Source organism: Sceloporus occidentalis, unplaced genomic scaffold, assembly GCF_023333645.1.
Source record: "Sceloporus occidentalis isolate IW3139 unplaced genomic scaffold, rSceOcc1.0.p SCAF_14, whole genome shotgun sequence".
In the NCBI taxonomy this organism is placed as follows: Eukaryota; Metazoa; Chordata; class Lepidosauria; order Squamata; family Phrynosomatidae; genus Sceloporus; species Sceloporus occidentalis.
In genome coordinates this window covers 4,703,287-4,728,809 of record NW_028316994.1, presented here as the reverse complement: position 1 = coordinate 4,728,809, position 25,523 = coordinate 4,703,287, and the positions used below count along the sequence as shown (strand labels likewise).

Below are 25,523 nucleotides of genomic sequence, written 5' to 3'. Positions count from 1 at the left end.
TACTAAATTAGCAGGGATAGCTAATTCCACAGAGGACAAGATCAGAATTCAAAATGACAGATTTGACAGAAGGCTGGTTCAAAACTAAGAAAAGGAAAACAGGGAGAAATGTTGAATGCTGCACTTGGATAGTAAAAATGAAATGTACGGATAGAGCATGGTGACACCTGGTTTGATGGTAGTACATGCGAAATGGATCTGGGAGTGGATCATAAGCTGAACATGAATCAGCAGCTAAGAAAGCTAACGCAGTTCTAGGCTACATCAATATGAATATTGAGTCTAGATCGAGGGAAGCATTTATACGACTCTATTCTGCTTTTGTCAGACCTCACCTGGAATATTGTGGCCAGTTCTGGACACCACAGTTCAAGAAGGATGTGGACAAGCTGGAGCATGTCCAGAGAAAGGCAACCAAATGGTGAAAGATCTAGAAACCATGCCCTATGAGGGACTGCTTAGGGAGCTAGGTGTGTTTAACCTGGAAAAGAGAAGATTAAATGCTGACATGACAATTATATTTCAGTATTTGAAAAAATGTCATATTGAGGATAGAGCAAGCTTGTTTTCTTCTGCTCGAGAGACTAGGACACAGAGCAATGGAAACAAGCTACAGGAAAAGAGATTCTACCTATTTCTTAGGAAGAACTTCCTGATAGTAAGAGCTGTTTGGCAGTGGGATACATTGCCTCAGAGTGTGGTGGAGTGTCCTTTGGAGGTTTTTAAACAGAGGCTGGATAGCCATCTGTTGAGGGTGCTTTGATTGTGTATCCTGCGTGGCACAGGGTTGGACTGGATGCCTCTTGTGGTATCTTCAAAAATCTGATTGTGTATTCCTAAAAGTCCTTGAACCACCCTCTTTCATTCAATCTGACTGTCATAAATGATGTTTTGTGTGTGTGTGTTTGCTACTTAATAACTAGATCACTTTACAAAACATTAACATGATGTTCGTGAGATTTGCAGCTGTTGTGAGACATTAATTTTATCTGGTGCCAATTTATGTAAAAGCTGTGATGATACAGGTCCGCTGATGATCCAGACAGCCAAGTTTGTAGCAGCAAGAAACACAAAGCAAGACACTATTAGTTTTTTGTGGGTTTTTTGGACTATGTGGCTATGTTCTGGAAGAGTTTATTCCTGATGTTTCACCAGCATCTGTGTCTGGCATCTTCAGAGAAAGCTGGCATGGGAGTGAGTGGGGTATATATATACTGTGTGAGCCTTGGTTGACAGGAAGTGATTAACATATTAATCTCTTTGTTGATCTGTTTTTGAATGCAAGGCCTCTGGGTGTCTATTTAATTAATGGTCCATTGTCTGCTGGGAAATCCCCCTGATCCTGGGTGATTTTCATAATGAAAACCACCCAGGGTCAGGGGGATTTCCCAGAAGACAAAGGATCATTATACCTTCGACTTCACAAGAAATTATTGTCTGTGCTCTTCTGGGTCCTAATGATCCCTAATAGGAATGGGTAACAATTTCATTTCAGTCTGTGTGTAGATTTATTTTTTTCATATTCAGGATAGAAAACACAACAGATCCTTGCAAAATCAATGTGGGCAAACCCAAATTCTGCAAATTTATCCATATAGGCTCACTGCTTGTGGTAACTAAAGATCTGAGCTTGTATTCAAGCAGCACTGAATTAGAGGTCTCACCTCTTTTTCCTGAGAGGCTCCCCATCTTTTAACAAGTGCCTGGCGGGCAGAGACAACATTGTCTTCTCACTTTTGGAACAGCTGTAGCTGTTGAATTTGACCAGAACAGATGGATGAGAAGGTTCACAGAATAAAAACATAAAACAATAAAACAGAAACTACAACTAAAGTGAAAATATAACATTTTAAACACTCACAACAATGAAAATCACAGTAGGCCATTAAAGCCTACTAAAAAACCATCAGGGAAGGAAGCCTTGGGTACATGAAGTAAGCATGGACTCAGGTGTTATCCAGAGCTCTTCATCATTTTGTAGCTGTCACTGCTTATATTTAAAAGTTGTTTCACTGCGGGACAAAAGGAGTTCTGTAAGGACTCCCATTTTCCTGCCTTAGGCTATAAAATAGGCAGGGCTGCCTCTCATAGTAGGCAAAATAGGCATCTGTTCCATTTAGCAGAATGCCATGATTGGCAAACTGCACACTCTTCATCACAAGGAGCACCATCACCCTCCATGCTCCAAATGCCTTGTTCTGAGGAAGGTTGTGCATGATTGTGAAAGCTGAACAGTGAAGAAAGAGGGAAGAGGGGAAGAGAATCAATTCCTTTGAAATGTGGTGCCGGAAACGAGTTCTACAGAGACTATGGACTGCCAAAATGAACAATAAATAGGTCAGAGCCATAAAGGGATGAGATCCTGTCTAATCTTGGAAGCTAAACAGCAAACTCAAGCAACAGGCTCTCTATCAGAGAGCAGCCACACCAAATAAAAACATTTTGTTTCTCTTACTTCTAGTTTTAGCAGCTGGCTGACAGCAGAAGAAATAATCCTAATAAAAATAACCACCAATGCAACCACTGCAAAGCAGAGAATTGTTCTAAAATAGATGGGATTTGAATATGAAATATTTATTACACATGTCTGCACATGCCCTATATACATAAATATGTAGACCTGTTGGTGTGAATCCTTTTCAGGATTCTTTAACACTGAATGCAGGTGGTTGGCATGTTGACATTTCTGTTTTTAATTGTCACTACGTATATTTTGTGTACTCAGCTACACTCAGATACAGTCACCATGGTATCTTTCATACTACATAATTATAGCACTTTAGTGTATGATTAACTGTCTAGAATACATCCTGTGGAACTCTGGGAATTTTAGTTTCGAAAGGTACTGGAGCTCTCTTGCACTTAGTTCTAAATATCTGATGAAACTCCAAATCCCAGGGTTCCACAGCATGGAGACTTGGTAGCTGCAGTGGTATCAAAGTGCTATAATACGAGTGGTATCAAAGTGCTGTAATTGTGAGAAAGAGATCTTTGTTTCTTTCCAAGTACAGTGGCCAGTATTCAAAGACAATTTTCTAATGCCTAAGAGTACTTTGCAGAGGAAGGAGTCTTAGGTCAATGACAAGGTACCTGGTTGGCAGGGAAAACATCCTAGGTCTAGTCCCTAGGAATTTTAGGTAGAGTTCTGCTCTTCTTTTACTGCAATGAGGCTTTTAAATAGGCCTAGTTGATACCAGTGGAGGCTTTTATTTATTTTTAAACCTTAATTAATGTCAATGGGCACTTTCAAAAAAGGAGGATTTTTTTCCAAAGGGGAGGGGGTCACAGCATTTGCCCCTACCTATCTAGCAGTGAATCCCCAGAAAATGCTACCCACCCCATTGTGCAAGTGCACTTTTTAAAGCTTCCACTGTTACCAGTGGAGTTTTTTTTAAAGCCTCTTTAAATTGTGGGACAGAAGAAAGAAGATTTCTTGTCTCCAGTCACTGAACACACATATGTGTTGTAAGAAGCAGGTGCATTAGATGTGACTTTCTTCTAGGCCAGATGCTCCATATTCCTTATATTGACAATACTGAGCTAATGATGTGTCTTGGCAGCTTCCTGTGACCAGCGTTTGGAACAATTAGTTTCAGGGAGTACAGCTATCAGAATCCCCTAGAAGTTCTAGGCGTTATCCTAGAATTTTGAGAGTAGTTCCAAAGCAATGAGAGCCAGTGTAGCGTTGTGGTTTGAGTGCTGGATTACAACTCTGGAGACCAAGGTTTTATTTCCAGCTCTGCCATGAAACCCACTGGGCGATTTTGAGGAAGTCACACTCGATCAGCCTCAGAGGATGGCAATGGCAAATCTCCTCTGAACAAATTGTCCAAGGAAACCCTATGATAGATTTGCAACTGTCAGAAACAACCTGAAGGCACACAACAACAACAGCAACAACAACTGTCCCAAAGCAATAATGTTCCCAATGCCTGGACCTGTGTTTCTACACATTAGCCCATTCATTTCTTGCAGCAAGTCTCTCCAGGTTCTGAGATATCTTAAAAGCCAGGTGTTTTAATGTGAGGGTAGCGAGAGGGTGGAGGTCAGGATTTCCTCTTCCAAGGAAAAACATCAGAAATCCCACTAGACACATTAAATTGTAGGAGTTGGATCTCAGCCCCTAATGTGCATGTCCCATTCATTTCTATGTTTATTCTTATTTTTAAAACCAGTTGGCTACCTCTAATTTTTAGAACTTCAGATTAATAAGCCGGGACAGTTGCTGGCAAGTAGCCCAAAAGGAAAGGTTAGAAGTAGGTGCTAAGAACTTAATTCTTCTAGACAGTGTTTAGCAGTTCTAAACAATTATTACTCCCTTTTCCAAAAGTATACTTTACTGTTTAGGTTGATAGAGCTGCCCTTTGTTAAACCTTTCCTATGTATTTGTGCTGTTAATTATTTTTCCCAATTAATTGCCTTTATTAATCAGTTCCAGCTTTGCAGTTGCTAAACATTCTCCACTTCTTGTTTGGTGTTTTTCGTAGATACAAGCTCATTTAATTTACAGTATGAATATCTCGTAAGGCTGTGTTTCTTTACTTTTTCTCCTTTATGTTTGTTGGGTTCTTTTTTCATGCAGGATTTTCATTGTCCTTTTTAAAATATTTCTTGGCCCTTTTTTCCAAATCGTGTTGTTACCGATGAATTAATCTGTCTCAGAGGCACTCTGTTCTCTGACAATACTGCTAGTGCCAGAGCTGGCTCAAGACATTTTGCTGCATGAGGCAACAGCCAAGATGTACCCTCACTCACACTATTTGGGAAGGCAGCCAAAATAGTATTTGAACAGGTGTGTGTTACCTGCTATGGCAAACAAAATCTGCCAAAAATTTCCTGTTCTAACCAACCTTTAAAGGTATAAGAGCTGTCCCCAGTTTTCAGTCTATTAATGCCACTGCCACGTTTTCAAGCTCTGCTAGGAAAACACGTTGCTACTGGAAAGACTGGCTACTTGACACTGGGTTGTTATATGGCGATCAAAGATTGGATTGGTCTTTTCAGGTGGGCCAAGCAGACAGCTCATGCCCGGGCACAGATCTTGTACTACCTCGCAGAGAACCTGGAAGTCCGTCGAGCTGAAGTAGCATCGCAGTTGAAGACACTGACAGGTGCCCAGGAAGAAGTGGCTCTGCAGGAGGTGGATCTCAGTGTGCAGCGACTCTTCTACTGGGCAGCATATGCTGATAAATATGGTGGGGTTGTGCAGGTGAGGATCCTGCAGGTTTATGTATTTGGATATATTTGGAAGGACTTTATAATTTTTTTGGTGGAGGTTGGGTGTAAGAGATTGGGGAGGGAGGATAGCTTGTTGAGAAAGCAAATATATTGCATGGAGACAGTTGCAGGTTTGATCTCTGACATCTGCAGTTATAAGGATCAGGGAGAGGGTGTGGAAAAGACCTGACATGCTGCAAAGCCAGTGACAGTAAAAGAAGAAAGTAAAAGAAATGCAGCCAAATCTTTGACTTAACTGTGGTCACATCTGCATTGCAGAAATAATCCGTTTTGACACCACTTTTAATTGCCATGGCTCCATGCTATGGGATTCTGGGAGTTGTACTTTGTTGCAGCACCAAAGCTCTGGTGCCACAACAAACTACAATTCCTAGAATTTCATAGCATGGAGCCATGGCAGTTAAAAGCGGTGTCTAAACTGATTATTTCTGCAGTGCGTCTGCAGCATGTGATTTCCCCTCTTCCAGATATTTATTTGGGAAATATAATTAATTTGATGGGGAGATAAAGGGGTTTTGTTACACTTTCTTTTGACCTTGTGTTTTAGTCGCAGTGGTGAAGATCTTGTTGGAAGTAGCATAACTCTATGATAGTGAGATTCTGTGAGATTACAGAGGCAGCTGAGACAGCCAGACTGGCAGGAGGAGGGCAGAGCTATTTCTGCACATCTTTCATAAATGCTGTAGACTGTTAACACAACTTGAAAAAAAACCTTGCTTAAGGTAATCTCAGTGACTTCCCTGTGCAAGGTGGTAAAAAGTCCAATTATTTGAGGAAGTGGCTGGTTATTCAAGCGTAAAACCTTAGCAGGATTAAATATATTTAATTAATGTTATTGAAAGCCAACTTTCTGGTAGATTAGAGAGGCTTGATTGGGGGGGGTGGTGGAGAATAAAGGTAAAGGTCAGGAAACAGGTGGGACTTTAAAAGATTCAAATGGAGCTTGAATTCAAAAGTAGGTTTTATGTGCCAGTAGTTCTCAAACTTTGCTGATCCAGCTCTTAGAAGCCCAAGCTAACTTGACCAATGGTCAGGGATTCTGGGAGCTGAAGTCCAAACCATTCAGAGGATCAGTGATTGAGAACTATTGGTCTATGCAACCTCAGATTTTCCCCACTTGTGACTGCTAATTGTCTCTCTACCTCTGCTACAGGAGACATCTTTGTATGGAGCCTCCCTCCTCTTCCAGGAACCAATTGGTGTAGTGGGAATTGCCTGTCCTGATAAGCAGCCACTCCTTTCCTTTGTCAGCTTATTGGCTCCTGCCATTATCCGTGGCAACTGTGTGATAATGGTCCCCAGCGAGCGGTACCCATTACTTGCTTTGGATTTCTATCAGGTAATAGTCTTCCTCATTTCTAGACTAATTTATAGATATTGTTGTTGTGCGTTCAAGTCTTGTTTTGTTTTGTTTTACTTATGGCAACCCATGGAGGTTTCTTGGCAAGATTAGTTCAGAGGGGTTTGTCATTGCCTTCCCCTGAGGCTGAGAGAGTGTGACTTACCCAAGGTCACCTGGTGGGTTTCATGACCAAGCAGGAATTGCATCCTGATGTCCAGAGTCGTAGTCCGACATTCAAACTGCTACACCATGCTGGCTCCCACATCAATATATAGATAAGGCTGAGGAAATTTTTGGCCCTCTAGATGTTGTGGCCTACAACTCTCAGAAGTCTAGCCAGCATAGCTAGTGGATACGGGATTATGGGTGTTGTAGTCCTAGACATTTGGCTAGCCAAAAGTTCCCTGACCTCTTGCAGATCAAGAAAATTGTACATCTGTTTATGTGTGCCTGTGTATAGCCCATCCAGTCCAAAATATCAATTGCCTGGTTGTCTTTTATATAAGTTTATTGTTCATGTTCATTAGTTTTATTAGCATGTGAATCTTAAATCTTTTGATATGTGTACCAAAATAATTCCTCAATACGAAGGTGAAATTGTCTAATATTTATATTAAATATAGATTCCATGCACACTTTACCAGCTATGTTTGGGCCGAAACAGACGGCCCTGAAGGGATGACTTCATGCCACCCCTTCGAATGCTGGGTTAGGACCGCACACCATGCCCCTAACCCAGCTTTTTGCTGACAAAAAAAAAAAAGAAGTGGCAAAATGCTGCTCCTCTTTGAGCCAGCAAAAAGCCAGCTTTTCTGGTGTTGCTATGGTTTTGCGGTGCTCCTGCAGTGTGTGGCATATAAATGCTGCACTACCAGAGTGCCACAAAGCTGCCCGTCATGTGATTGAGAGGGTGGTGTGATACCAGCTTGGAGGTGGTGTTAGAGCTTGCAGTGTCTAAACGCCGCACTCTTACACTGCTCCCAAGCTTGCGCAAAAGGGTCAGTCTATTTCTCCTCTTAGTTATGCTTCCAAATCCTTGCCATAGATGGGTGGGGTTAAGATTAGCAGTGTCACTGAATGTCATATACTTTGGGCCCATTCACATTACAAAAAACATCGGTTCTGAAACCGATTCAATCACTTGAAGTTCCTACTCACCCCGAATCTCACACAAGCGAATCTGGAGCTTGCACACCCGTTCCGTGTTAAATGGCCCCTAGCGCGGGTCTTTTGAAATCGGCGCAAATGCCGTTTCTTTTTAAAAACCCCGGGTCCTGGGAATGAGAACTTTGCCTCGATCACGATCGAGGCAAATTGAGGGAGGGATTTAGGTCAGAGGGTGGGCAAAGGGCAAGGCATTTCCTCCCCTCATCGGAGGGGAGGGGGAGGAGGAAAGAGCCCTGAGAAGAAGGGCTGCTGCTGGGCAAGGGGATGCTCTCCTCCTCCTCCTCCTCCTCTTCCTCCTCCTCCTGCTCTCCTGCTGGCCCCTGCTCCCTCCGGGGCCATTCAAGGCCGCCTCTCTTGCTGGGGGACTTGGCCAACCCCAGGAGGGCACATTGTATGCCCACGGAGGCAGCCGCTTCCAGCCTGGAGCCTGGCACCCAGAGAGGGGCTCCCCTGAGAGCCAGCCTGGCAGCCAGGGGATGGCGGGAGGAGGAGGAGGAGGGTCGCTGGCCAGGCAGCAGCAGACCTCCAGCAGCTGAAGCAGGGAGAGAGATTCCTCTCTCTCTCTCTCTCTGTGTGTGTGTGTGTGTGTGTGTGTGTCAGAGGGAAAAGGGGGTGGTGGTCTACTTCCCGCTCCCGCAGCCTCCCCATTGCTCTTCTCCCTCATGATCCCAAGGCTGGAAGGGATCCCCAAGGGACATCCAGTCCAACCCCCAATCAAAGCAACACCCCCCCCCCCTTTTCAAGCAGCCTCTTTTGACCATTTATGCGCATTTTTGACCATTTATGCGCATTTTTTGGGGGGTGACATGTCTGTGTGCTTGCTTGTGCTTTATTTCCTCTTGCTCCTGGATTATTTATTATTATTATTATTATTATTATTATTGTTGTTGTTGTTATTGTTATTATTACTGTTATATGCGGATGCTACAGTCAGAATGCCTGCACTGCATTTCCCCTTTATTCCCAATTGATTCCATGGGTTAGAGCATTCCCGCCCCTCATTGGAGGGGAGAGAGAGGAGGAAAGAGCCCAAAGGGTGGATGCTAAGGGTGACAGGTGGCAAAAGGGGAGGCTGGGCTGCATAGGGCTGGGGGTGGGGGGGGAGATGGAGAAAGTGATGGAGGAGGAGGAAGGAGGAAGAGGAAGAGGAGGATTGCCAAGGCTGGGGGATGTAGGGAAATGGATGCAGCAGAAGCATTTATGCGCATTTTTTGACCATTTATGCGCATTTTTTGGGGGGTGACATGTCTGTGTGCTTGCTATTTCCTCTTGCTCCTGGATTATTATTATTATTATTATTATTATTATTATTATTATTAATGCGCTGCATTTCCCATTTATTCCCAATTGATTCCATGAGGTCACTCTCTCTCAGCCTCAGTGGAAGGCAATGGCAAAGTGTAAGCAGGAGGAAAGGGGTCAGTTCAGCAGAGGGGGAAGCTACAATGTTGCAAAAGACCTCACTTACAATCAGTGTTACATTTTTAAACAATTTTTTGGAGCAAAGGGAAAGCTACAAATGTTGCTTTTAAAAGCATAAAAAAATGCATGACAATTCCACCCTTTGCCTGGGACGGGGCAGATCTGACCCAAATGCCCACAGGTTTATAAAAAAATTAACCCTGTGCCTGGCTCTTTAAAAAAAGGGAGGAGGGGGAGGACACTTTCCGAAGCCCTGCAAAACGTCACCATTTGACAATCGCTTGATTGACAGCGGCCACCTCGCCCGGCAGACAGAATGCATTCGATTTCTGTCAAAATGCATTCGATTTCAAATTTGTAGTGGGCACTTGCTAACGGAGCGATTCAGGGGAGGGGCATCTGGATCATCCCAGTTCCCTCCATGTCTTTTAGGCCAGTATGAATGGGGCCTTTGACTCAGCAACTCACAAATGGCATCTAAATGCAACACTTAGTTCTTCTTCGACTTTGATTTTAATCTGAGCAGGAGAAGATCCCAGAGCCAGCCCCACCACTATGCAGAGAGAAGCAATTGCCTCAGGCAGCTGATATTTAGGAATGTAATGGAAACAGAGCTGTGGTGGCAGGCAATGGATATCATCTAGCCAGCTGCCCCCAGGTGCTGTTGAATACACTATGTCATTGCCTTTATTCAAGGAAGATTTAAATACCAATGTGATCAGATTTTCTATATGGAACGGGAGGGGACATTTTCTTGTCTTTTGCATCAGCTAGCAAAATCTTTTGGAGCATCCTTGACGTTCCCTCTCCACAACCTATCTAGCAGACATCAGGAGACTTGGAAAGATGACACTTCCTAGAACTCCCAGCACATGTTTGCAGCAGTAGCCAGTGGTAGGAAAGAAAAAAGAAAGAAGCTGTACCTCCTTTCTCTGAGGCCGGTGACAGTGAAACTGTGACAGGAGTGAGAACTCATGACCCTGATGTTGATTTTAGACTGCATCTCCCATCATCTCCTCTAGCCATGGTGAGCAGTCATGTTAGCTGCAGTCCAGTGGCATCTGCAATGCTATAAATTCCTGGAATAAATCAAGCCATTTGGGAAATTCTTCCATTTAGCCAAACCAATCACAAATCAAATTGCAGGCAGCATTCATAAATCACTAATCTGATTTTCCATCCTTGACAAACCAGCAGAATGGAGGTATTTGCTTTCCATTATCTTTCTTCTTTTCACTATTCCTCTGCACCGCGCCCCCTCACAATAATGAAAAAGCACACAGACTTCTGGAAACCCAGACAAAAGATATGGTTGTTGTTTTTTCCCTTTCTAATTTTTTCCCCAATTCCTGTTTATTTCCAGCTGTGGGTGACAGCTGGGCCAAAGAGTTAGAGCTTTTGTTACTTTTATTTGCCCAAGGAATTTCTACATGATTTGTGGCTTCCCTGGTGCTCATGAGAAATGAAAATTCTCTCCTTTGGGGAAACCCTGAGTCTGTGTTCACTCACTGGCATAACTGAAGAGGGCTGCTTGCATGTCCACAGTTGTGTGGTTAAGGAAGATTTTCTAATTATGTGGAGTGTGTGTATGAGTGGAAAGAAATCAGGAAAAACAAGGAAATGGAAAAGATGTAGACACCCACTTACCTCATTTAAGGGACAAACAGGTCTTCCACTGCTGCCAACATGTTTGTCACCAGCTTAGTTCATGAACTTTTGATGATGCTTTCTTGGATACAAGGAAAAGAAAAAGAAGAAATTTTGGGGGAAAGCCATCTCCTTTCCTGATTTTGTTTTTTCACTAGAATAAGCAAAGCATTTTAAAATATAGAATGAAAGGTTCATGTGCTCTTCACTTTCCATTTCTTGCTTCTGTATCCTGGATTCTTTTCCCTTAGCATTAAAGGGACAGTAAATGTACATTGCACCAGTATGCTTTGTGTTTTTTTAAATCTTTTTGTTTAAAAACAATATAACCATAACAATGAACAAGTAAAGAAGTACAGCTTATCATTTTGACCAACACCCTCACCCCACCCACAGATATAATAAAATTACATGTTAACAATGTAAAAGAATTAATCTAAAGATAAGCTAAACATTTAAGTAATCTGTCTAAATTGTGTGAAATATAACATTATACTTAACCGCTTCTTATCAGTAAATTTAAAGATTGCTCAAAGTTCAGAGTTTACTGTTAGTTCCTTAAGAAATGAGATAAATGACTTAAGAATCATATCTGAACTCTAATAATATTTTTTCTTGATTTGTACCACTCCAAGTATTTTCACAGTAGATTAAGAAAATCTGCCAATCTTGTTTGACTTTTTCAGAGGTGTCTCTGTCAATTGTTCTAGAAAGCTTGTCCATTGCACAGGCTTCAAGCATTTTTAACATCCAGTTGTCTATTGATGGTATTTCTTTTGATTTCCATATCTGTGCCAGGAGAATTCTTGCCAGTGAAACCATGTAAAGAATTATTCTCCAACAATTCCGGAATAAAATGATAGGAGATGTTTAGAATATTACATATTTCACTATGAAGTGTTTTCCAGAACGTTTTCACCACCGGACATGACCACCACATATGATACCAGGAGCTGACATTCTTCTGGCATTTCCAGCACTTAGGATCATGATTTTTATAAATCTTTGCCAGTCTAGCTGGAGTTAAGTGCAGTATGTGTTGTTTTTATGTGAAAGTGCAGAGTCTTTTGAATATCAAACATACTTGGAACAGTGCTGCCTAATGGGTTTAGATTTGGAACAAGTAGACACCTGATATGAAGAAATCTCAAGCTCTTCATCACAGTGGTGTTAGCTGGAGGAGTAAAACAGAATACTAGAGCTACAGGGAGGCATACAGAGCTTGAAATAGTTACTTTTTTGGACTGTGATTCCCAAAAATGGACAAGAAATATGACCAGTAGCTGGGGGATCCAGGGAGTTCTGGTCTTACCCACCCCACCACCCAAAATTAAAACTTTTGCACACTCCGCAGACATCCAATAAAAGTAATAGGCTGAAGACTGAGTACAAAATAAAAAAGTGACTTTTTCAACTGTAGAGTTAATCTGTGGAATTAACTCTTATAAGATGCTGTGATGGCCACTGGCTTTGATAACTTTAAACGGAGACTGGACAGATGTACAGGGAATAGGTCTGCCAACAGTTAAACATCATGAGGATTATAGGGATCCACAAAATTCAGAGGCCACTTGGCACGGGATTACCAGATCTTGAGAAACAACAACAGGAGAGAAGTGTGTCTACCGTAGTTTATAAATTTCACGGTACTGTATTTGTCTGACTGGCCACTATAGGGATGCTGAACTGGATGGAACATTTATTAAATCTGATAAGATTCTTCCTGGGTCAGCCTTACCTTTGGGCAGAATAAGGCATCTCCTTCAAACAACAGATCTGGGGTGTCATGAAAGAGCAGCAAATTATTACTCACATAATTGTTTTAGTGTTTTTAGAGCCACGATTTGGGAGAAACTGTTGTGGGATTTTGTCATCAGGCCTGCCTAGTTCTGGATACTGCCAATCTTGACTTAGGTGGGTGAGGGCTGCCATTTGCTGCTTTGCTTCGGACAGCAAAATGTCTTGGGCTGGGATTGATACTAAGAAGTTTTTTGCTATTATTGGCAGGTTGGCTCTTGGGAATAACCCTGGAGCTACTTAACGTCATCCTCACACAATTGTTCAATGATAGAGTTAAACCACTGTTATGACAAGGTTTTGTCAAGCTGGTGATCACAACAATATGGTTGATGTCATGTATAAACAGAAATTTACTGGAATCAAGCAGCAAGGTAGAACAAGCAAAAGACATGAAGAAACCAGTTAGGTTAGATCCCTATGAATTGGAAGTGAACAATGCCAAATATTGAGAAGCTGAAAGAGACCTTTATTTTCATTTCTCTGAAAGTAACTCAGAAATTAAGATTTTTGCTACCGAGGGTCACAACCTACATAACATCAAGATGAGAACATGGGTCTAAAAGTTGGTTGTGCTTAGTCCTCTCCTACCCCCCTCCAACATCAATAAGCCATGAGTTGTACTTCTCTATTTTATTTCAGTGGGAAGTGGGTTAACTATCAACGTTCCCAAACCTGACACCCTCCAGATGGATTGTACTGTAACTCAGTGTGTTTTATCTATACAATATCTTCCCCAACTTTCTGTCCAGAAAGGCGCTGTAATAAATAATAATAATAATAAAATTTATTTATGTTTCCCCGCCTCTCCCAGTGGATCGAAGCGGGGTTACAGACTAAGTAAAAGCACAAAGTGTTTACCTCAAAATTCAATTAAAAACAGCTAAAAACAATAAAATATCCAACATCAGACAATAACAATAGCATCAACAAGGCAACTAACAGTAATAAAGCACAAACTGAAAGCAAAATCTTGATCCAAAGGTAATGTAAAACTGAATAAGATACACATAGATTAAAAGCATAGCAAAGATATATAAAGCCAGACTGAATGCATTGGAGCCTCTTCAACAGGAGAGCAGCCTTCACAGGAAGCAATTTATCAGACAAGGGAAATAGGAAGTATAATCCAATGGCAATCATGGGGTTTAACGTTATTGCGTGATAGACTGTCACACGCAAATTCGGGCAATGGCATGCTATTTTCGGGCAAAGGGAAGCCAGTTCGAACGCAATATGCATTCATGTAATTGCGCTAAATTAGCGACTGGCCCCACTTTCTTTTCATTTGAATTTAAGAGAAATTTCTGCCATTTGATAAACTCCTCTGAAAGACTCTAGGGAAGAATTTGGCTCATGTTGCAGACATAATAACGAAGAATCCTCATTTGCCAGTGTGTTGTGTGCTCCAAATCCCAACCCTGCCAGATTTACACACAAACTATGTAACCAACAACTTGAATCTTATAAAAAATAAACCTCCCCCCGCCCCATGCTATGTGGCATATTGTGCTTGATATACTAGTAGTTCAGGGCTTGAGTATGTTTCAGTGAGGCTGTGCAGACCACCCCTAAGGTCTGTGCCAGATTGGGGCCACAACAACCGCACACTTTGGCCCCAATCTGGCTTTTCCAGAGTGCTAAAAGGAGCCGCAAAAAGCAACTCCTTTTTGCACCCTAGAAAGGTCGCAATAGCTGCGGCACCACAGGTTTAAGGCGCTCCTTTGGCACTGTGTCGTGTGGAGGCTATGCCCTGACTCTGCCCCAGGCCAGCTTTTCCAGCCTGAGTGTGACTTTGCTGCCCAAGTTGAAGATTGCATATGGATAAGCAGCAGGCTGGGTCAGTATGGGGGATGGGGGGCTTTCAATACCCTTCACCAATCCTGTCACCTAATCTAAATGAGCAGAAGGAGAAGAGATAAACCTCCTTGTCCTGAGACAAGGGAAGAGAAGTACGTGAATATGTCAGTGTATTTATGTACTTGCATGTGCAAGGTACAGATGTGAGAGCTGGATAGTGAAGAAAGCAGATAAGAAAAAAATCAATCCATTCATGGTGCTGGAGAAGAGTGCTGAGGATAAATTTTGCTCTGTTGTAGTTTGAGTCACTCTCAATCTCAGTCTGTTTCTCTTTAATTCGTGATGGCCTACTTCTAGATTCCAAAAAATCTGTTCCTTTCTCTGTCTTGCCTTTTTGTTACTGGTTTTGAAAACAGAAACTTGATTGTGTTTGGCAGTCTTTTAGATGTGTTTCCAGAAGGAATTACAAAATATATAAAAATTACAATTTGTACATATTTTGGAATTACAAAATAAGAGTGTTTAAAACTTTTGTCCCAGTTAGTCAGGAACTCTTCTGTGGGAACCAAATAATGTGGCTAGGAAAAGCACAGCAAGAAGAAAGAGGGGAAAAAAGAAAGGTAAGGACTTCTTCTTCTAATAATAATTCACACACATAAACACACACACACAACTACGGTACATTTACTAACAACAATAAAAAGCAAAAGTAAAACAACAAAACACCATAAATAAATAAATAAATAAATAAAATAACCTAATTTCAATATCTATACAACAACTAATGATATGCACATTGCCAAAGAAAAACATAACAAGGAGACAACTACAAACTGGTGGCTGTTATTGCATTTCTATTTTTAATTGAATTTTATCATTAGTCAGAATCATACAGAATCATATCATTCTGCCTTGAACACCATTTTTTGTAGAAAAGTAGGGTACAAATTGAATAAATGAATAAGTAAATAAAAACAGTTGATTGATGCAAGCAAAAGACAGCATCTCAGAGTGAAGTATACCCCTCTTTGTTGTTAACTGCCCTCGAGTTCATCTCAACCCATGGCTGCCCTGTTGATGAGACATCTCCAGTATTCCCTGTCCTTCACTACTGTCCCCAGTTCTTTCAGATTTATGCCCATGGCCTCCCTGATGGAGTCCATCCACCAAGTGTGTGCTCATCCTCTCTTTCTCTTTCCTTCTACCTTTCCTAGTGTTATGGTCATTTCTAATGAACCATGTCTTCTCATGACATGACCAAAATATGACAGTCTCTGTTGAGTCATCTTGGCTTCCAGGAAGCTCTCAGGCCTAATCTATCACCTATTTGTTTGTCTTTCTGGCTGTCCATGGTATCCTCAGCACTCTTCTCCAGCACCACATCTTGAATGGATTTATTTTCTTTTTGTCTGCTTTCTTAATTGTCCAGCTCTCACATCCATACATGGCAATGGGGAACATCATTGCTTGCATGATTCTGACTTTCATGCTTAGTTGTGTGTCTTTGCTCTTGAGGAAAGTTCTTTCATAGCTGCCCGCCCCATTCTTAGTCTTCTTCTGATTTCTTGACTACAATCCCCATTCTAATCAGTGTTTGAGCCAAGGTACAGGAACTCTTTTACTATTTCTATTTCCTCCTTGTCTAGGTTGCATTTTCAGATATCTACCATGGTCATTATTTTTGTTTTCTTTATGTTCAACAGTAAGCCTGCTTTTGCACTTTCTTCCTTGACTTTCCTCATTAGTTGCTCTAGGTCTGTGATATTTTCTGCTAGTAGTATGGTGTCATCTGCATATCTTAGACTGTTGATGTTCCTTCCTCCTATTTTCACACCTCCCTCTTCTGTGTCCAAGCTTGCTTTTTGTATAATATTTTCTGCATATAGCTTGAACGGATAGACTGAAATTGGGAACCATTCTGTTTCTCTATACCCCTCTGTTGAGCCACTGTGAGCATCTTCCTTGATCACTAGATGGAACATTAGACCAACCATTTGTTGGTTCCCTCATTTTGTCTAACCATATTCAGCTCCAAAATGTCATTCAGAGGTTGGTAAGTGAAAAGACAAATGAAAATCTGGGGGCTTAACAGGCCTACATTTTCTAAGATTCCTTGAATTAACTTGCTCAGTTTGTTTCTTTTCTCCCCTAGTAAAGCCAGCTTTTCCAGTGAAAACAGTTCTCATAATCCTTTAACATTGTCAGCAAGATTTAGGGCTGTGGCTCCCTCAACTGAGTTTATCCATGTGGAATGTGTCCTTCCTCTTTTCCTACTGTCATCTACCTTTCCCAAGCATTATTTTATCATTAGTGTCCTTCCCAAGCATTATTATCCGTCTTAGTGAGTCATGTCTTCCCATGATGTGTGCAAAATATGACAGTCTCAGTTTAGTCATCTTGGCTTTTAGGGAGAATCCAACTTTCCACTAGGACCCATTTATCTATCTTTTTAGCAGTCCATGGTATCTGCAAAACTCCAGTAAGGTTCAGGTTAAGGTTTATCTGAGTAAATTAAAGCTGAAATTTCTTTCTGACAGACATAATGGTTTTCTTCAAGAAATATATCTCCCTGGAGATAGCAGGCCAAAGCATAACTGAGTAAACATGGTTTTGATTAGGAAGGGAAGGGGCCAGATTCCATTCTGATATCTATAAATTCAATTTGCAGCTGAAATTTCCCACACATTCCTTAAAGAGACCAAATTGAAAAGCTGAGAGTTTAGAAAAGTTACTTTTTTGAATTAGAGTTCCCTAAATCCCCTAGTTGGCTTAGTAGTGTTGGCTAAGGGATTCTGAGAGTTGTAGTCCACATGACTTCCTCCAAGCTCTTCTTGTAATTCCTCCAAGCTTTTTTTCAAGACTAGGGAATCTGTATGGAATCGGCATGCTTCAGTTGTAAACTGAAATGTGCATAGTTATTTCTTTTTTTACAATGCAGCAACACAGCAACACCACCAATCAATCATTGTACAGTAAGGCAGGGGGGATTGTAGTTCCATATTTATTTGATGGATCATCTTGGAAACTCCCATCCTCTTCATAATAATGAAAGAGGAGTGTACTCTTTACAGGTCCTTCTGTCCTTTAAAGGGTCTGGTTTTGATGAGCTATCTTAATACAGGTATACACTGTACACGCTGCTTCTTTAACAGAAACTTTGGTCCCAGAGGCAGAAAAAACATGGAAGGAATTAGGATAGGTTCCTATACCACAAAAAAGAGGAGCAGTTCAACATGCTTGAAGGTACACAACAACAACAGCAACAATATTCACACATAAAATGAAACAACCAGGTCAGATGAGCCTTGCATAATCAGACAAAAACTTATGAAATTTTCTAGAGACCTCTTGAAAGCTTCTTCCAAAATACTTGATAAATGGGAGCTTCTTTGTCAAAGGTATGCCTGTTCAGTCAAATTATTAGTCCATCTAGCACAGTATTGTTGACTTTGAGCGCCCTACCTTGAAGTCCCTAGGGGTTTCCCATCCAAGTACTTGTTATGCCATGAAATTATAATGTTAACCTTTGAGTTGTGGTATTGTAGTCCAACAGTTGTGTTGTAATGTAGTCATTCTGAGTGACCAAAAACAGGGTTTTGAAGCAGGAGGTCAGGAGGAATCAGGTACTCGTGAGGAACATAAATCACACTGATTCTAGTGCATTTGCTCTAAATATGACTAAATTTGGGCCTAATCCAAAATTTTAAAGGTTTTTCATTGGATATGTAGAATGATGTTATGGCAAAATCCTGTGTGTGCACAGTGACAAACAATGATAGCAAATGGATTTATTGAGAAATGATATAAACAGATTGAATTATCCTGTTGGCTTTCTGCAAAATTGCCTCCTGCATATCTCTGGGCAGCATTCATGTGTTTTCAATGTATAGTCATCCCTCCGTTTGCACAGATGTTAAATCTGCATCCCTCACTTACTTGCAAGGGACAAACGAACTTAAATTGGATGCACATCTGTGGCGCATACCTGTAGGTGCCAGTTGGGGAGTGCTGCTATTCAAGCCAATAGGGCTTGAATATCTGCAGATTTCTGTTTTTTTTTGGGGGGGGGGGAATACGGAACGGATCCCCCACAAAAACAGAGGTGTGATTGTATAGTTGTTGTGAACTGGGAACAAAGAAAGATAGCACAACAGACTGTGGAGTTTATCACATTGGGGCAAACTGCAAAAATTATACTTTCGGGATTTTTTGAAAGTAAAATGGAGCAGGTTTTGTCTAGTTACTGTTTGGGTTAATGTCACATTAATTCTCATTAACGCTAATATCATTTGAAAAACAACCCACTTTTGCAAGTTTTCTCTGCTTTCTGTTTGGGTTAACTCTGAACGTCATCTGAAAAACTACCCGCTTTTGCACGTTTTCAGTCTAAATCCAGTTTCTGCATGGGATCCATCCCATGTGATAAACTCCTACAGCTAGCGCCAGGGAATTTACTCGTCTGGCTGATGACTTGGAGCATAATCCCAGAGTATTAATTCCTCCAGTTGTAACAGGAAAGGCTGTGTCTGTGCTTCTAACATTGAAACAGTTATTATCTGCAATATATTTGGATTAACTCTGGATTTTTAAAAAAACCTCCTTAACTTGGTGGAAAGAGGTCAGTTGATCTCAGACGGTGCCATACTTTAGCTGGGTGTGGTATGATTTCTTTCCTGAAGACTGTAAAAAATTCATTGTTAGAATATACTGACCCTGGGTGTCCTGAATGCGTAACATGCAGTTTACATCAGAATAATCTTCTTACTTAGAAGGAAAAAGAGCAGAATGTCAAAGGTTCAAAGACCCCTCCTGCAGCAGGGGTTCCCAAACTTTGGTTCTCCAAGTGTTTTGGACTCCAATTCCTGGAAGACCTAGCTAGCTTTGCCAACAGTCAGAAGTTCAGAACAACTGGAGGACCAGTTTGAGAAGCACTGCCCTACAGCAAAGTCCCAATCTGCACTGGAACCCCTATGTTAATTTTTGAATAAGAAAATTTTTAAAAAATTACTGCTGTAGCTGTGCATTACACATTAAAAATTTGAAATTAAGACACTTCTGTCACAGAGTTCATAAATGTATGTGTGAGTATTGAAATTATGGACTGCAGCCTGTAAAATTGAAACACACACTTTGGAACTGATTGATGTATGAAGAAAGTCTGAGGTTTATTGGAAAGGTCATGTTAGGAAAATACTTTGTAAAGAGACCAACCAGTATATCTTCATAGTGTCTCAGTAGAAAATCTCAGAATAGTAGGGTACTGTGCGGCACACAAAAATCTTTTTGGCTTTGGGCAGGCAAAAGCAGGAGTTTGTGAAATACACTGGGTTCAGGTTTTTGTAGACTACATCATATGGCACTGTCTCTCTAAAATCCCAAACACTTCTGGTCCCATGTAGTATGCGTATTCCAAAATCCAAATAATAATAATAAATCTAAAAGCATTTTGGATAAGGGTGACTTAACCTGCATAACATTTGCAGAGTGTGATGCTCTGCCAGCACAGTTCTGCAAAGGTGCACCTTCTCCATCCCAAGGAAGGCAGCTTTCAAGTGCAAAGGTCTATCCTCATGACCATTTAGTTAACAAAGGATAGCAAGGCAGTGGCAGGTTACATTCTTGCAACCATTAGAAGAGAATAGGCATTACATATTCAATGAAGGTCCAGGAGAGTGATGGCTACTCTGCTGTAGAACTTCACTGGACACTAGCCAGATGTCCCCATCTTCCTATAGCCACTAACTGACTGTGGAAGTACACTCCAGCCTTTGTGAATTGACTTTTGGGAGGGGGGATGCCTCCTTCTGCAGCGTCTCAAAATGATGCATGCTGTCCTGTCCCCAAGTCACACCAGTGTATGTCACCAACAGCACAGTTTTGAAAGGGTACACTTCATCTGGGATCTTCAGAGAATGGTGGCATGGAAGTGTGTGGGATATATATGCTGTGTGACCTTTGGTTGAGAGGAAATGATTACATGTTAATCTGTGTTGTTGAATCTGTGGAATTATCTAAGATAATTTTGAAGTTATATCCTGCCCCCATTTTATATAAATTATTTTTGTATAAATCATTTCTCTGCTGTCTTTGGAAATTGTGTAAGTCTGTTTGTAGTTCAACAACATCTTCTAAATAAAGCAGGAATGTGAAAAATGACAAGGCTACTTTATTTGCAGTTCATAAACATGTCTGAGAGAACGGGAAGGAAACATCTTGAATGTGGAGAAATTCGTAAGGGCAACTTCTCCATTGCTGCCTTTTTAATTCTTTCTTTTGCTTCAAAATTTAGTGCAAATCCATATTGTGGGTTGGATCCAGACTTAGCCATGCTTCAAGTACAGCAGAGAAATGAATGTGACACCTTATACATCAGTAACAAGTCACATTTATTTCAGTGGATCTAGAATCTGGAAAAGATACCTGTTTGGATTGCAACACCACTTCCCACCGAACTGAGATGGATGGCCATGATAGCTGTGGAATCAACAGGTCTATCCTTTCATTTGAATGATTTCAAGGATACCAAATGTAGTAGTGGGATCTTACAGACTCAGTTGTTGTGAAAAAGAGTTTCTATCACATTAAACTGGGACTTCATTTTCTGAAGGATTGTTCCATCCAACAAATGGATTTCTCTTGGCTTACTTTGCTTCATCCCTAAATTCATATTTGAAGGACCATATATCCCTATGTGAGCCTGTTAGAGCTCTGCACAAGGAGCAATTAAGATGGCCCATCCCAGAAGCTTGTATTACAGAAACCTGTCTGGCTGAAGCTTGCGGGAGGGTAAACTTATCCTTCTTTTGTCCTACTGGTTTCTCTGTGGAGCGGCAGGCAAAGCCTAGGGCCAGAGTTGCTGTGGTCTATTGGGATTCCATCTCTAGCAGCTGCCCCCCACCAATGGAGTCTTCTGGGTTTGAATATGTGTATTGAAAGATGGGTAGCTGGAGCAGAACAAGGATTCTGTTGGTGAATTACTCATCTCACTGCTGAAGAGTCTCCCTTCCCAAGCTGACTGAATCGGTAGTAGTAGAGACTCCTCAGCTTGTCATGCTGGTGGACTTAGCTACTGCACTTGAAGTGGTGCCATAACTGCATTATTTCTACAAGTGTCAATGCACCCAGAATCTACTTATCTAAAAAAATGTTTTTATGATTCATGGAGACCTATCTCAGATAACATGGGTTTAGCATTCCAAAAGAGAATATGTAGAAATACCCAGAGTGTATCTTTGGATAAGTAGATGGAAAAAGTTGTTGACAAAGTCAGGCTCTTAAAAACAGAGATGTTACAATCTGAAGTAGCAGCCAAAGTTAATACACTTGAAACTGTGAAAGGGTGATGGGAAACTTTTCTAACATCATAACTTTTCCACTGAACCTTTGTGTGTTGCAAAAGGATTCTGGGGCATGAAATAGGCGCATGCTCAGTTCATGCAAGGACTGTATGGTGAGTTTTCAAGAAAAGGCCTTCTGGGTGCTTGCTCCTTGCCCAGCAATGTGCATTTAGTCCATTCTCTGGAGACTGCAGAGATGTTTAGGCAGGACCTTTGGCTTCATCAGTTGTTATTGTGGTAACTGGAAATGCTGGCATTTGGTCAACTGGCTGCTCTTTTTAAATTATATCACTTATGTTTTAACCAGCCAATTTTAATGTTTTAATTGACAATTTTGTACATTTACTGTTGTTAGCCAACTGGAGGTGAATTATCAGATTTGGCAATGCAGAGATGCTGTGGAAGTATTTGCTGTAAGAGATGCTGTTCGGAGCCTGATTAACTTTACAAGTTTTTAGACAGCAATTTCCAGAATATGGAACTGTTGTCTAAAAATGTAACATGTTCAGTGCTCTGCCCAGAATAGCAGTGAGCACATGGGCCGACATGATGGGTTGGATCCAGGATCTGCCTTCCACTGGTAAAGAAACTGCTGATTTTCATCCCCACCCCTGTATAACAGCTCCCCACATGCAGCAGATCTCCAGACTCACAAGTAGCATTTTTAAGGGCTGGAGGAGCTTCTGGGAGAAAGTGGGTGGAGAATTCCCTTAAAGCTGGTTGGTCATGCCTAATTCTGGATGTCACTTGAAGATAGTAAATCTTGCACTTACTACAGACAATTGTAAGCCAAAGAGTGTGATGTTTGAAATCATTTCACACATCCCCTCCCCTTTAACTCATTTCCTTTTCCTTTCTTGAGGCCTGCTTTTCCCTTGTTGAGACTCTCCCAATGTTTTGGACTTCAGCATCTGGAGTGTAAAAATGGCTAGTGTTACCAAATAATAAAAATATTTGGGATTATTCCATTGTAAATCTATTTATCTTGTGTAGATGTATTCATTCTCTGTTTCTTCCCCAAAATGGGATGTGGCTGCATTTTTATTTAGGTAGATAACAGGGTGAGCCAGCAAGGTGTAATGGTTTTAGGACTTTGGGAAACCAGGATTTAAACCCCTGGTAAGCTATGGAAATCTACTGAGTGACTTTGGGCAAGTCACACATTTTTTTCAGCCTCAGTGAAACAATGGCAAGCCTTCTCTGAACAAATCTCACCAAGGAAACCATATGACAGAGCCATCATAAATCAGAGTTGACATGAAGGCTTATAACAATAACAGGTAACATTTTCTGACTCTTCAGTTCTCTTGTGTCAGATACTGGACACCTCAGATGTCCCTGGTGGAGTGGTGAACATCATATCTGGCAAGCGAGATTATTTGAGCCGGGGCTTAGCAGAGCACCAAGATGTGCAAGCTGTATGGTACTTTGGCTCTAAGGAGGTGAGTTTCCCTTGTAGGTTTAACAGAATTGCAGAGCTACAAGAACCTTTCTTTTTATACTTAAAAATATAAAGCAAGTTCCTAGACCTCATTATTCAAAGATATCCCTCTGTCTATTGGAAAGTAAATGTGTGATAACCACTATCTGGAGCCTGTACTTTTTAAAAGGAGGAAAGGAAGAGAATTCAAATTTAACATGAAATTGAATTTTCTAGCAGAAGAGAACTTGCAACTGGAAACTGTGTATATTTTGCTATTGGTTATTAGGTGACCAGGAATTGGTAACTGGTCTGAATAGTGCAGCAAGATGTTGGGAAAGTTTTGTCTTATCCACAGGTTGGCAAGTTATGTTTTAAAAGTAATTACTGTCTATACTCATGTATAAATCTAGAAATTTTAGTTTAAAACATTTCCCCAAAAAACTGAGTCAGCATATCTACTGGTACTGTATTTTAACTCTTATTAAAAGAAGGAACGATCCCCTGGTGAAAGGCAAGTGTGTATGTAATCTATCTTGGAAGCGCTGACACCCCTCTACTCTCTCATCCTTCCAGTCTTGACTGTGAAAAACAGTTATGCCTGCTGGAATTTTGTAAGTTCTTTGGCATTGTTTCCCTTTGCTTCATCCTTTACATCCTTTGTCACATGCCCCTACGTTGTACCCTTGACTTATCCAAAGATCATATGAAAATCCAAAATTCTGGCTCCCAAACCTGCTCTCGACTTATACATGAGGTCAACTTATAGTTGAGAATATATGGTAATTAAAGTGAAAATTTCAAGGCCTACTCTTTATTAGTTACTATTAATTACAATTTAAAAGTACAGTCCTCCCTTCCTTTACGCTGGGGATCCGATCCGTTCCAGGCCACACCGCACAAGGGGAAAACCGTGTATGCTTGTGTCGCTGACTGTATCCCATTTTCTTGGGCAACTAGTTACTTCTAGTTATTTTTGAAAATATCTCTATGTTACAAGTCACAGGTCTTTGATACAAAACACACACTTCTCCTGTTCACCTTGCTGTTGCATCAGCATCCACAACAGAGCATGATGTGATATCGCAAGACATAGAATGAGCTACCATGTAAACCCCCTGATATTGCTCTTCCATCATTCAGTGAAGCCACTCCTTTCTTCATAATTATAAAAGTAACTAAAAGGTTGGTTATCTCATAGATGATATGAGAATATCCTCAATTCTTGGAAACCTCTGCCTTAGATCAAGGAAGGTGACTATTAAATTTTAAAATCCCAAATGTGTTTTCTTTTTGTTTTTAAGAAAAATATATTTTGTTAACATACAGGGTTCTGCACTTGTGGAGTGGGCCTCTGCTGGAAATCTGAAAAGGACTTGGGTGAACTGTGGAGCAGAAGAACGTTGCTGGAGTAATCCTCAGGAGGGTGCTGGGGAAGAGTTTCTCTACCAGGCCACCCAGTGTAAAAGCGTCTGGATGCCCATGGGTGATATATTTGCCAACTGAGTCTCTAGAGCAGTGGGCTGAATTGCAAGGCAATCAATCAAGATTGGGAACAGGAGTGGGGGAACAGGGTGGAAAATACTGTGTTTAAGAAATAAAGACCATTTGGTAGGTATTTTTTCAAAAAATCTCTGCTTTGAAATGTTTTTTCCCCCTCTCTCATTTATAGCTAGAGTTGACAGACTGGCAATTCCTTCTTCCCATCTAAGTGGAGCATCAGTTGGTATAAATCCTCTTTTTACCCAAGTCACACAGCTCTAGTATTTTGTGGGTTTTTCGGGCTATAAGGTCATGTTCTGGAAGAGTTTATTCCTGAAGTTTCACCAGCAGCTATGGCTGGCATCTTCAGAGAATGCTTGCATGGAAGAGAATGGGGTATATATACTGTGATTTACCTGTTAATCTATGTATTGTTCTGTTGTTCAATGGCAAGGCCTCAGGGTGTCTATTTAAACACCTAGACAACTTCAACAGGAAAGAAGAAACCCTTAAATTAAACAAAGTTTGGCTACCAGTCCAGAAAAACACCAAAATCAAGACCCAGCACATGCAAATGAAAACCAGCCAAGGTGAGGGGGGTTTCCCAGCAGACAATGGGTCATTAATTAAATAGACATCCTGAGGCCTTGCCATTCAACAACAGAACAATACACAGATTAACAGGTAAATAACTTCCTCTCATCCAACAGTATATATATCCCGCTCTCTTCCGTGTCAGCATTCTCTGAAGATGCCAGCCACAGCTGCTGGCGAAACGTCAGGAATAAAATCTTCTAGAACATGGCCTCATAGCCTGAAAAACCTACAAAAAATTATGGATGCCAGCATGAAAACCTTAGACTTCACATCA

General features: G+C 41.0%; 1 protein-coding gene across 3 annotated transcripts in view; it reads left to right on the top strand.

Moving 5' to 3' along the window:
- Window positions 1–24,986, top strand: part of ALDH16A1 (aldehyde dehydrogenase 16 family member A1) — a 60,912-nt gene extending 35,926 nt beyond the window's left edge. The window contains exons 15-18 of one of the 3 annotated variants that reach the window (XM_089480065.1): window positions 5,005–5,209; window positions 6,392–6,577; window positions 23,067–23,192; window positions 24,500–24,986. In XM_089480065.1, the coding sequence (XP_089336191.1) occupies window positions 5,005–5,209; window positions 6,392–6,577; window positions 23,067–23,192; window positions 24,500–24,676 (694 nt within the window). In that variant the 3' untranslated portion in view covers window positions 24,677–24,986. Of the gene's footprint in view, window positions 1–5,004; window positions 5,210–6,391; window positions 6,578–14,953; window positions 15,034–20,808; window positions 20,881–23,066; window positions 23,193–24,499 lie in introns of those variants that run through there. The other 2 variants (XM_089480067.1, XM_089480066.1) reach the window with 2 other exon arrangements.
- The last annotated feature ends 537 nt before the right edge of the window (window positions 24,987–25,523 follow it).